General features: G+C 50.0%; 1 protein-coding gene across 3 annotated transcripts in view; it reads left to right on the top strand.

Annotated features, from left to right (window-relative positions):
- ASCC2 (activating signal cointegrator 1 complex subunit 2) overlaps positions 1-12,998 on the top strand; it is a 38,731-nt gene that overhangs the window by 15,024 nt on the left and 10,709 nt on the right. For all 3 annotated transcript variants that reach the window (XM_054594267.1, XM_054594265.1, XM_054594266.1), the window contains 10 exons: positions 725-792; positions 1,637-1,747; positions 2,810-2,922; positions 6,317-6,391; positions 6,833-6,940; positions 7,165-7,233; positions 7,446-7,520; positions 8,882-9,062; positions 10,526-10,740; positions 11,622-11,741. In XM_054594267.1, coding sequence (XP_054450242.1) covers positions 725-792; positions 1,637-1,747; positions 2,810-2,922; positions 6,317-6,391; positions 6,833-6,940; positions 7,165-7,233; positions 7,446-7,520; positions 8,882-9,062; positions 10,526-10,740; positions 11,622-11,741 — 1,135 coding nt within the window. The remainder of the gene's footprint in view (positions 1-724; positions 793-1,636; positions 1,748-2,809; positions 2,923-6,316; positions 6,392-6,832; positions 6,941-7,164; positions 7,234-7,445; positions 7,521-8,881; positions 9,063-10,525; positions 10,741-11,621; positions 11,742-12,998) is intronic.

Below are 12,998 nucleotides of genomic sequence, written 5' to 3'. Positions count from 1 at the left end.
CCTCCCTCCCTTCGCCATTTGGACAGTCAGGTCGTTTGGCTTCTGTTCCAGTTACCGTATGCTCTAACCTACTCACCCACAGCAGCAGCACTTGGAGAATAGTAAATACTCAGAGAAGAACTTCACTTATAGAAACAACTGCAAATGGGTGGTAAAAACTGTCTCCAGGTCCCTCGCAGGCCTTTCACCTTGGAGTGGGATCTGTTAGTGTGGCTGGCATATTCAAAAGCAGAGGGTGAGAGAATTTGCAGAGAAATTTCTCCTTAGATCCGTTCACATTATTGGAGATGTGGCCTGGCAAGAATCCTGGATTTCAGCAACCAGGTTTCTTGAGCAAAGAGATCATATCTCGTAATTTTCCTGGATGACTAACTCCCACTTCCAAAGCCAATGCTGTCATACAAGGCACAGTGCCCAAGTGTGATCACTCCCTGGGGATGTCAGGCGGAGCTGGTTTGACCAGGGCAGGTCTTTTACGTAATTCGCTAGGCAGAGGTGCTTATAAGGTTAAATTGTACTGAGCAAGTCCCTCCCCGACCCTGGGGAAGTTTCTAGGCTGGGCCAAAGCTCTGGTGCCAGCAGGGCCTGGGGCCAGGACTGCTCTAGTTCAGGCAGGCTTAGGAAAGGGGAGAAAGGTCACAGAACATGCTGGCAACCATTTGCAATGTGTCCTCTCTACCCCTACTCTCTTTTCCCAATTCCTACCATTCTCTTCTCTTTTCAGGAAACATCTTTACCCAGCAGCCAAGTTACTATAATGACCTGGATGAAACGATGCCCACCATCCTTCAGGTATTAACACTGAGCCCTGCCCGGGGAGGGTGAGCTTGGGAAGCAGACCCCCTCCCCACCTGATGGTTACCTTGACTTTCCTGAGCCTGGCAGAAATGCGTACCCCCACACCCCTGTAGTCCCATCTCCAGAAGGCCTCAGCGTCCCGCTCCTCACCATACCCCCTCAAATTTGTTCTTTCCCATCTTGAACAGGCTGAAATCTAAGGGCTGTCAAGTACTGTTCTCATACAGAAGAGCTTGGCTTGCGTTTTGTGTTTGCTGATAGTCATAGCCTCTCAGACTACCCCTTTAAGGGAGCTAGGTTTCTAAATAAGAGCTTTAAAGTTTTATAAAATAATTTTATGCAATAATGTTCACTGTAAAAAGTTGGAAAATATTAAAAAATAGAAAAGGGAAGATACATATTCCCCTGTGATTCCATCCCATCCTCAGGAGATATCCACCATTTATGGTTACTTACAGAATACTGTTGTCCCTCTGTATCCATGGGTTCCAAAAACACCTTATATATTGCTGAATGTATATCGTAAATATTACCATATACTGGCCCATCCTCTCCAGTCAAATAACATCTGCAGGATTCCAGGGGCTCTACATACACTTTGTCTTTTTAATCCTCACCATAATCCTGTAAAAAAAATACCCCATGAGCTCTGTTTTACACAGTTTCCACTCTGACCCTGCTCTCAGAGAAGGTCATTGTCTCAGCTGGTGTCCCAAGAACACTGGCATAGATTCCAGAGTCCAAGGCATTTTTCAGATCGCCCATGCCTGGCTGCAGGACAGGGGTCCTAGCTGTTGGTTCAACAGGTTGTGGGAGAGTCACCTCTTGTGTTTTACAGGTCTTCAGCAATATCCTCCAGCACAGTGGTTTGCAAGGGGACGGGGCCAGTGCCACACCCCAGAAGCTTGAAGAGAAGGGCCGGTTGACCCCCAGTGACATGCCTCTCCTGGTGAGGTTCCCCTTCAGCCCAGCCTCTTTCTGCCTAATAGAGGACCTAGCAGCTTCCTCCCCTGCTCACGGTCCCTTTCCCCAATTCTGTAAGCACCTATTCCCATCACATTTAGAGCATGTCAGCCGGCTTTCATTTTTCTCTGGAAGCTTCATTTTGGGAGTAGAGGAATGAATAGGGAACTGAAATTCAGAGGACAAGAATTTAGTTCAGCTCAACAGGTTCATTCACGTGCTATTTTTTGAGCTATTCATTCATTTAGTGAATTTGTACTAAGGAACCCCTGCCACATGCCAGGCCCTGTGCTGGGTCTTGGGTGTAAAGCAGAAAGCAAAAGCAGACGTGTTGTCTGCTCTCATGGAACTTAGAGTCTCGTGCTGATGACAGGCAGAAGGTAAATATTGAAGCCTGGACATTTGCCAGACCTTGCTTGAAGCACTGGAGACAGAGCAGGAACAAGGCAGCTGTGAGCTGATGTCTTGGAGCTTGTGATCTCTTGGGAAAACAGTCACCAACAAATGTTTCAGAAAGAGGCACACCAAGTGCTGTGGGAGCAAGTCATTTTACTTCCCTGACCCTCAGTGTCCTTATCTGTAAAACAGAGATTCTAACAGCTTCCCAGCTCATAACAATTCTCATGAGTTGTCATGACAATCAGGAAAGTGTATGAGAAAACACTCCCTATTCTGAATACCTTCTTCCAAATGTAAAACAAGTGTGGGCTTGATATTTTTGTTCTCTCTGGGATGTACTTTCTATGGGGGACCATAGGCATTATGTTCGGATTCAGGGTTCGTTCTCCTTCAACTAACCCTAGAGATCATGGGATGTGCACCCATTGGAGCTACGTAGCAAAACCTGAGGCTTAGGGAGGTTGAGTGACTTGCTCAGATTGTTCTAGAGAAGGATCAGCCAGGCCTTGCCCAAGCCTCCAATGTTTTCTTTACGTCATGAGGCATCTGCCTGTTGGGGACCCCTGGCTTTGTCAACTTTGTCTCAGACCCTCTACAGAGCTGTAACAAGGAGGCAGAAGAGAATAATGCAGTTTTCTTTTGGCAACAGGAATTAAAGGACATTGTTCTCTACCTTTGTGATACCTGCACTACGCTCTGGGCCTTTCTGGATATCTTCCCTTTGGCTTGCCAAACCTTCCAGAAACACGACTTCTGTTACAGGTACTGTGATAGTTCTGGCTGTTGAAATAGAAGTTCTAGTTCGCGTCCTCGTTCAACAAGTATTTACTAGGCGCTTAGAACGTGCCAGGCCCTACTGCAGCCTGGGGACATAGAAATAAAGAAGGCAGATAAGGCTTCTGCTTGTGTGGAGCATGCATTTTAGAAACGTTACCATTTTTAGCTAAGAACAGGGTAGGGGAGAAAAAAACCAACAACAAAGAATAGAGCAATTTCAATTCAATTCTTTTTTGTATCAAGGCCCCTATCCTGGGCCAGTGCAAGGGAGTAACAGACAACAAGAAGTGGTGGAGGGCTTCAGCATCTAGACCAGGGCAGAGAAACACACACCAGGAAACAAGCAGATATGCTTGTATGTGGCGCGGACTGTTGTGGCCGTATTATGAAATGCTCTGGGAACACGGGGGAGGGAGGCAGAATTCTGTCTGGTAAAATAAGAGATTTTGTGATAATCCTTAAACAAGGTTTGGAAGAATGAGAAGAACCTTCCAGACAGAGAAAGTTTGCAGTGGCGGGAAGGGCGTGCCAGGCTGGTGGAGTGAAGTCTTCCAAGGCCTCGAGTGTGTTCCTGGGAAAGCCAAGAAGTGGAAGGCGACAAGTGGCAGGTGGAGGGGTGGGGGTGTAGACCAGGGCCCCAGGAAAAGGAGTGGGTAACAGAGAGGGATGGCTCTGGGGGAAGCTGGTAAAAAGTCAAATTGAGAGGAGCCTTAAACACTGTCAGGGAGTGGCACTTTTATTCTGTAGGCAGGAAGGAGACACTGGAGGTTTTTATCCAAAGTCACAGAAAGATCCTGTTGGGATGAAGCAAGAGGTAGAGGCAGACACAGAGCAGGGACGAAGACCCCTTTGCCCACTTAGCACCATAGGCATCTGTTTCTTCCTTGTGCACAAGAAAGGGGTGTAAGGCATGGGCTGGTAACCTACATGTTGCCTGGCAACAGTGGGGCTGGCCTGTTCACCGTGACCTCCGGCTGTTGCTCTTGCCAGGCATCTTCCTCCACTGTTTGCAGGAGTTCTGGGAGCTGCCCAACTCTGTCCACCTGGCCGTCAGTCCATTCAGTCATTTACTCACCCATTCAACAAAGCATTTATCTTGCACTGACATTTGCCAGAGGTGGCAGTAGTGTCCTGACTCCTTTTGGGTCACCTCAGCTCACAAAAATGAGACATTAGGATTGATTGGCCTCCCGCAGAATGTTAGAATAAAGCACTGACCGACACTTTCCAAGAAGAAAGGGGTTAGGATAGGACTGTATCTGGCCATTTTTTGAAAAAAGTTATCTTTTCTCATAGTAAATGTGGCAAATGCTCTTAGCAATTTGGAAAAGCCCCAAAGTTAGGAAATTAAAATCACTACAACAGATCACATTATTTTTGTGCCCAGCTTATTTTCATTTCTCACAGGCATTTTCCTCTCTTGTTACAGCATCTCCCAACTGTGGCACAGGTTGCTTTTGAAAGTCTTTGGAGTTGGGGGGTAATTTTTGGAAGAACTGGCTCTCCTGCAAGGGATAGTGGAGGCAGAGGAGCAGCTGGACTCACCTCAGGGTGAGGGGGGAAGAAAGGAAAACACTTTGACTGAAAGTGACACTGCCTTTGCCAAATGACACTGCCTCTGACCCACAAACAGCCTGGGGCTGGCCCAGCCGTTTGAACTGTGTTGGAGGCCAGGAACGCCCAATGACCAATGCAGTAACCTCAGTCCCCGAGAACTTTCGGCCAGGGGTCACAGTCACCAAACAGCTCGTTAGCTAATCCCTCTTATAACAACCCTCTCCTCCTTCCTCTTAGTATATCTGAATCTCACTCGCTCTGTGTTCTGTAATTTTATGAATGAATAATGCATTTACATGGTTCAAAACTCAAAAAAAGTATGAAATACATAGTGATGTCCCCCTCTCTCTGTATTCCAGTTCTGTTCCTAATACGCAACCATTGTTCTTAGTTTTTCGGTGGAATTTTCCAGAGATATGCATATACAAGCAAAATGCATATTATATCACCCAGCCTCTTTTAAAAATTTAATGCTGTCATATGAATACTCTATGTACTGTGTTCATTGTACTTTTAAAATTAATGTATGTGAGTGCATAAAGCACCCTCAGTCTTTGGTATGGCTGGATCCCATACCAGATCCCATGGATCTTTAGGATTTTTTCAGTTGTTTGCTATTATAAAAAAAAAAAATGCTGTAAAGAATAAATTTTTGTCTATTCATTATGTCATACACCTGAAACTAATATAAAATAATATCGAATGTAAACTGTAATTAAAATAAAATTTCAACAAAATAAAACAAAAAAAGAAGAACTTTGCACATACATTTTGCTTCTTTGCAAGTGTTTCTGAGGAATAAATTCCTAGAAGCATTGCAGAAGCAGATGGTATATGCATTTTAAATTTTTATAGATCTTGCCAAATCACCCTCCATAGGAGTTGCTCCGACATATGCTCCCACCAGCAATGTATCCTGGCAACACCTGAACCTGGGCCAAACTGCCCTCTCTGTCTTCTGGGTGCCATCCTATGTGCCTAGCGAGGTCTGCCTCTTTTGGCCTAGTTACCCTCTTCTGCATACAACACTACCGTAGGCTAGAAGTTGCCAGAAGTCAGCCAACTGACAGACAAATATTTACAGAATGCATGCTACAGATTCAGCACTGTCCTAGGCATATAGGCTGTATTTCTGTATTTGGGAAACTCGGATGTTCAGAGATAGAATTACACAACCTAAGGGAGGTAGCTGCATTTATGTTCTAAGGACGACATATTCCGAGTGCTATACGTTTGGTTCTGGGAATGTGTAATCACATGGGTGAGCATGACGAAGAAGCGTGTGGCTGGCTTAATTGAAAAAAAAAAAAAAGAAGCAGCAGCAGCAGCAGCAGCAGCAGCATGTGGCTGGAACGGAGAAATTCCAGCTGTGAAGGGGTGGGCGTGAGGTTGCTGTGATGAGAAGAAGGCTGTGCCAGCTATGGATGCACCAGAGAGAGGAATTACCGTTTGATATCGTAGGAGGTAGGCAGCTGCTGGAACTTTCTGAGCACAAAAAAGAGTGACCTGTATTTGTTTCTCAAATGTCAGTGAGTCCTGGGTGGCCATGTCATTGCTCTGTTAGAATGAGCCTATCAGATGATTTCGCATCTGAATGGGAGAGCAACTGGTCACTTCCTAGGGACCTCTTCCTAGGACTCACCAAAATGGGACAATCTGGGGTGAGCTTAGAGAAGAGCCAGGGTCGTCCTAGGAGAAAATTTGGGTGACATTTTAGGAACAGGAAATGAGCCTTCCTACTCCCTCGAGTTGGTTTTGATTTTCTAATGAAGTGCAGTATTTATGTACTAATTTAGCCTTTTACCCATGTGTGCCTCCACAGACTTGCTTCCTTTTATGAAATAGCAATTCCTGAGCTGGAGTCTGCAATTAAGAAGAGGAGGCTTGAAGACAGCAAGTGAGGCGGGGACAAAACTCTGAGTATTGTTGTGGTTGAAAGAAGCCTGAGCAAAGGCCCTGCTTCAGCACCCTCATCTCTAACATAAGGGGTGGGACAAAGGACTCTGCAACTTTGGCTGCTGCATCCCCTCTGAGCAGCCTGCCTTGCCCCTGCATCTAAGCCTTTTCCTCTCAGCTATTGCTCTAAGTTTTGTTAACCGGCCTGCTGGTTCCTGACCCACTGTTTGAACTGAGAAGTGGCCCTGGAACCAGCCAGCCTCTCAGAGCCTGTAGGCTTTTCCCAGCTGCTGTCAACAGTGAACTGTGAGGCCTTTTCAGCCCAGGGTGTGTATGGGGGCAGGGTGGCAGTGCGGGGAGGAACCTGCAACTTCTGTGATTAAGCTCCGTCCGTGCCTTTTGCCTCTCAAATCTCTTTCTTTTTCACTCCTGGCCATCAAAGGCTGCTAGGTGACTTGTGGCAGAGGCTGTCCCATTCCAGGAAGAAGCTGCTGGAGATTTTCCATATCCTTCTGAACCAGATCTGCCTTCTCCCTGTCCTAGAAAGCAGGTAACCCTTGGAAGCCACCGTCCAGGTGGAAAACCCCCCCTCCCCAAGCCTAGAGGGGGCGTTTCCCTCACATTATCTGTCCCCTCCTGTGCCCATGTTGCTGAGCAGGACGGTTTCCTCCAACTGGCCAGAGGCCTTGCACAGGGTGGGGCGAGGTGGGCAGGGAAGGAAGCTGCATATCACCTGCACTGAGTGAGCTCATCTTGCCTGGTGTCCTGTTCCAGCTGCGACAGCATTCAGGGCTTCATTGAAGAGTTCCTTCAGATCTTCAGCTCTTTGCTGCAGGAGAAGAGGTGAGTGTGGCTGAGCTGGGACCGGCTGTGGGACAGGCCCATGGTGCTTCGTCAGTCCCCATAGGACCTTTCATAATAGAGCCCCTGGCATCACCACCACAGTCTACGGTTCTGGAATTTGTGGTTGGGCAGCAGACACAGGGAATGGCCCATAGCAACCCAGTGCCCCTGTGGCCCAGCCCTGTCCCTCCCATCTGCTCTCTGCCTGGCAGGTTTCTCCGGGACTATGATGCACTCTTCCCTGTGGCCGATGATGTCAGCTTGCTGCAGCAGGCTTCGTCAGTCTTGTATCCTTCTACCACGGACACTGGGGTAGGACCTGGACTGACCAGGCCAGCGATGGGCTGCTGGAGCCCAGAGTAGCAGAGGGACGTTTATCCCAGGACACACAGGTCAGCCAGCTTTCCTTAGATGCCCAGACCCCTGCCAAGGCTCCAGCCCCCATTTCTGGTGGAGATGACTTCTCTGGTCCTCAGAGCAGGCGACATACAGTCCGCTGTCTCTAGATGTTCACTGAGGGCCTGGGCTTGTGTGACTAAGAGGGCCTCAGTGCTGTCCTCATAGACCTCACTGCAGGACAGAAAACAGACAGCTAAACAGGCAGTTAGCTAAAGTGTCACATGGGAGAGAGTCAGAGGGCAGGGTGGCCGGGGAGGCACCTAACTTGGCAGAGCTCGGGTGGGAATGTCATGCAGAAGTGAAGTTCATACTGAGAACAGCAAAAGGAATAGGAGATGGCCACACTCCAAGCTCGGTTTCCATGGACAGAGGGCAGGGCAGGCCCACCTGGACAGCCCACAGACATTGAGCGCAGATCTCAAGGTGGGGCTGAGGGGGTGGGTGCTTATGGGAGGGGGTTAGGATATGGCAGATGATTTGGGGGCACAGCCCTGGGATGACCCTCCCTGAAAACTTTGAGCACTGTCCTGCAAGCACTGGGGAGCTGTGGAAGGGTTAAAGCAGGGGTGACAGGGTCAGCTTTAGACTTCAGAAAAGCTCCATCTGACACAGGAACGAGAGTAGACTGGCCTGGGACCTCTCTGAGGCCCAGGAGCTGGTGAGGATGCTGTCGCTGGCATCCAGGCATGGCCAGTGGGGGTTCAGATTAGAAGTGGAGTGAGGAAGCCTAGGGAAACTCTAAGGTGTCTGGCTTGGTGGTGCCCAGGTGGTAGAGAGGGAGGAGAGACAAGGAGGAGCAGGCCTGTGGGCCATTTCAGTGGCTGGGGTGAGTTGCTCAGTCCTGTCTCAGAGGCGCCCAGTGGCCTCCAGCCTCTGCAGAAAGCCCTCAGGTGGCTGGACAGGAAGCCCACTGACAATGCCTCCCGGGGGTGAGTGCGGAGGAACTCCTGGTTCATCCAAACACCGTGTCCCAAGGTGCTCTGATGCCAGGCTCTCCTGTCCCTGTCTACCCAGAGCTGCTTTCTGCCAAGCGGCAGGTACTGGGTTTTAAGGCCAGTGTGGCCGTGGTCCAGTCTTTCCTCATGCAGCCTGGTGCCCGTGACACCCGCTGGGGTGCCTCCCAAGACAGCCCCGGCAGAAAGCGTATGATCACATGCTGGGAAGAGATTGCGAAATTATGCTGCCTCAGAGCCGAGGAGGCAGAGAGGGCTGTGGCACCTTGGAGAGAGCCCTTAACACTTCCTCACAGAGATGAGACACGGACTGCCTACATCCTCCAGGCAGTGGAGAGTGCGTGGGAGGGGGTAGACCGACGGAAAGCCACAGGTGCTAAAGACCCACCAGTGGCTGAGGATCTTAATGGGATTATGGCGACAGCAGAGCCAGTCAGTGGACCGTCATCACACCTGGAAACCTCGGAGGAAGTAGAGGTGTGTGTGACCAGAGTGGCACTTCCTCCCTGTGTCAGCCCCTCCAGTCCCCATCTCAGAGGTTGGAGCAGCAGGAAACTTTTCTTTGTTTCTGCTCAGGGAAAAAGGTTTCTTTTGGAATGGGCAGCCTCAAAATGCTGGTTAGTTCTGTGCTTTAGAAGGTCCTGAGCCGAGGGCACACTGGACTGGGTGTAAGGAGAGGAGAGAGCCAGTCTCATAAGTGTCAAAGCCTCCGCTTCCCCTCTAGCCAGTGAAGCAAAATCGTCTCTCCTCTGCACAGAGCACAGTGGAGCTGCTTTGGTTGCACTTGGGTACAGTATCAGGTCTCACTGTTTGGCCACCCTGGAAGCCCCTCCATTGGACTGCTGGGCTCCACGGAGCCAGTTTGGAAACCTCTCATCTAGTGCTTTCTCTCCAGGCCTTTCCAGAACTCTCCAAATCTGTGGCTGTATCGCTTGGCCACGGAGCCCAGGACTCCCCTGTGTGTCTGGAGGCAGCATGACATAGTGATTAAGACCACACAGGCTCTAAAGGAAGGCAGCTCAGGGGTGTATTCTGGTCCTGCCACTCGCCAGCTGTGTGGCCTTAGGCACAATCACTCACATTGAGCCTTAGTTCCTCATCGGTAAGATGGTGCTAGTCACCTCCATGAGCTCGTGGGGATTCCCAGTGCTGCTGTGTGGAGCTCTCTGAACTTAACTGGCTCTCGATGCCTTGATGCCCCGTTAATAGACGCTGATGTCCTGTTAATAGAAACCTGACACCCAGGTGCCATAACTGTTGAAGGGCCTTGGGGAATGACAGTCCCCTCTGCCTCTTCCCATCCTCTTCCCCATTTGCCTTTTTTTCTGAGTCATAGAAGACTTTGGTTATTTTGATTTGGGAATTTCCTTAAATGAAAAGCCTAACAAAATTAAGCCACATCAAGAAGTCTATAAACCGTATCCCTTATTGAAAAAGCATATAATTAAAGAGGAGTACCTCCACACAGCCCACGCCTGGTGGTTGCTGTTCCCCTCCAGTGCCAGCCATCAGCCTGTTGGAACTGAAAGGGACCTTGGTTAGTAGAAGCTGTGGCTGTTTATGGAGAGCCCAGTCTGTGCCAGGCACTGCACTTGGCACTTCATGTGCATTATTTCCTTGAACCATTTGAAGCAACCCTGTGAGGTGAGTGGTAGTAAGTATGCTTGTTTTATAAGGAGGAAGCTGAGGTTCAGAGAGGAGGAGCACCCCACAAGGTGGCACAGACAGAAATCGCTCACTCAGTAAGTCCTAGAGCTCCCTTTTTCACAGGGAGGAAATGGAGGCTCAGAAAGACTTGAGTCACTTGACTAAGGTGGTACAGCAAGTAAGGGCCAGGCCTCATATCAGGTCCCCCGATTCCTGGTCCAGTGCTGTTTGGGGCCTGTTGCTCTGGCACCCACCTGCCCTCGCCTTCTGCCTTCACTCAGCTCTCCCCACAGTGCTTGGGGGCAGCTGCTGCCCTGGACCCCCCCGTGAGTGGTGTGGAGCTGGACTCCCTCATCTCCCAAGTGAAAGACCTGCTCCCGGACCTCGGTGAGGGCTTCATCCTGGCCTGCCTGGAGCACTATGGCTATGACCCGGAGCAGGTGATCAACAACATCCTGGAGGAGCGGCTGGCCCCTGCCCTCAGCCAGCTGGACCGCAGCCTAGACAGGTGGGAGAGACAGGTGGGAGGAGGCTCACAGCACCCTGTCTGCTTCAGGGTCCCGGCGAGAGGGCTCTGCAGGCCCTGGTCAGGGCCCCTTCGCTCCTCTGCCTCCCGTTCTTCCTTCCCTCATGTCCCAGGACTCAGCTTGCCCTCTCTTTCCCAGAGTGGTGTTTCCTGACTTATGCCCTTTTGGGGGAAACACAAAAGCCGTAAGGCCCTCAGGAGCTTCTCACATGCCCCCTGTAAGGCAGAGAGCACACAGCTGGACATCCCTGCTGTACCTGAGAGAAGACCAATTAGAGACACAGGATGCAAAAGGAGTGGGTGAGCCCTTTAGGGCTCCGAAGTTACTGGCTTGCCCCTGTTGTTGCTGCCTTCCCAGTAGATTCCTGAGGAAGAATGGCTAAAGCTCACTTCCTGCATGCCTACCCTTTCTGAATTTGGCCTACTGCTTCCCCGAGAGCTCTTGGGGTAGCAGGAATGAGTGATCAATGGGTGTTTCTTCCATGAACAAGTGGATTGTTGGAAGTAAATTGTTAGCTCTGCCTTTGGACAAGTTCCTCAGCCTCTCTGTGCCCATTTTATAGAAGAGGGCACTGAAGCACTAAGAGATTAAGGGATCTGTGACTATCCACCTCAGAGCTGTTCTGAGCATTAAATGGGGGTGGGTACTTTTAAGAAAATCTGTGTGAATGGCAAACAAGACCAAAGGGGAGCTTTGTGTAAGATGTGGGTCATCCAGGCAGGAGCCAGATAAGGCAGGTGTTTACCTTGTGTCCCAGGTGTGGCTGTTGTGGGAGGGTGGAGAATCTGAACATGGTAGTGGGGAAGGGGGTGCAGGCAGGCATCAGCCGGCAAGTCCCCCTCACATTGATTTCACCCCCCAGACAGGTGAAGCCAGACCCGACGCCTCTACTGACTTCTCGTCACAACGTCTTCCAGAACGACGAGTTTGACGTGTTCAGCAGGGACTCAGTGGACCTGAGCCGGGTACACAAGGGCAGAAGGTGAGTGTAGTGGGCTGTAGGGTTCCAGGCATGCCAGCTCCGCAACTGCTGCCAGAAAGGGAAAGAAACAGGGGCTTCATCTGTATGCGACTAGCCTGAGTTCAGCTCAGGGCTCCCTGACAGCCCATGACCTGTGTGCTCCCAGCAGGTGGGGGCAGGTTTGGTTTTTTTCCTTTTCTTTCCTTTTCAATTGGGTGTGGGTTCTTTAGCAATTATACTTCAGGCTCTGACTCTGCATAGGGTGTTTTTAGTGACTCCTCCTTGTTGATAGCAAAAGACCAGAGGGGCCAAAACTCTCCCCTTCCTCCTACACCTTTGGTTATGCTGACCATCGAATCTCGAGAAGGTAGAGCTGGGCAGCGCTTCCCAGAAGCCTCTCCTTGACCTGATTTTCTGCAGTGTGTGACAAAAGGAGAAAAGTAAGGATCTCTACTGAGTGAGTGTTTCTGAAGGTGAACATGTTTCACTTTAAGGCCTTACTACATACTGTATATATAGATAATGTCCTTCCTGCTTTTTTGGCATTGAAAGACCCTTCATGATTCATTCATTAATTCATTCAACAAATATTTGCCCAGAGCTGTTGGCCTTCCAGGCCCCAGATTTATTAGTTCCTAGGGATGTAGCGGGGAGTGAAACAGACATGGCCCCTGCCCACGTGGGGTTTGCACTAATCAACTCATCAAGCAAGCAATGTAAAATTGCAGCTATAACAGGTACCACAAGGTGAAGGTGAGCAGACTTCTAAGCCTCTAGCCGGGGCTTCGATCCAGGCAGGACGGGTCCTCTGAGGCAATGACGAGACCAAGAGAGGAAGGGTAAGGAAGGGTCAGCAGAGGGAGAAAGCAGAAGCTTCCTAAGCAGAGTGAACAGCAGGGGAAGTGGTCCCAAGGCCATGCGGAGCATGGTGATGGTCCCATGAGCCAAAACATTTTATGCTTTGGAAAGATCACCTGACTTTGGAATGGAGACTTGTGGGAGGAACGGAGAGTTGGCAGTGACGGCAGAGAGGACAACGTAGTAGAGAATGGCAAAATGAGACGTTGACAGCACTGTGCCGATCTCCCAAAGTTCTCCTAAATGGTGTTGCTTTATGAAATCCAGAAATCTGGGCACTGCTGGACAAGTGCAGCCTGCCCTTTCCCTCGTCCTGTAGATGGAGACAGTGCAGTTCAGACAGCGGAGGGGGGGGCGGGGACGGGCCTGACCTGTTCTTTTGATAGGAGCCCAGTGACGGGATTGCAGGCTGCTGCTTCA

Source organism: Pteronotus mesoamericanus, unplaced genomic scaffold (genome assembly GCF_021234165.1).
Source record: "Pteronotus mesoamericanus isolate MK-2021 breed Mesoamerican mustached bat unplaced genomic scaffold, CSHL_Meso_final scaffold_507, whole genome shotgun sequence".
Lineage (NCBI taxonomy): Eukaryota > Metazoa > Chordata > Mammalia > Chiroptera > Mormoopidae > Pteronotus > Pteronotus mesoamericanus.
The sequence above is the reverse complement of the archived record's forward strand: the minus strand, read 5'-3'. Positions and strand labels throughout refer to the sequence as shown.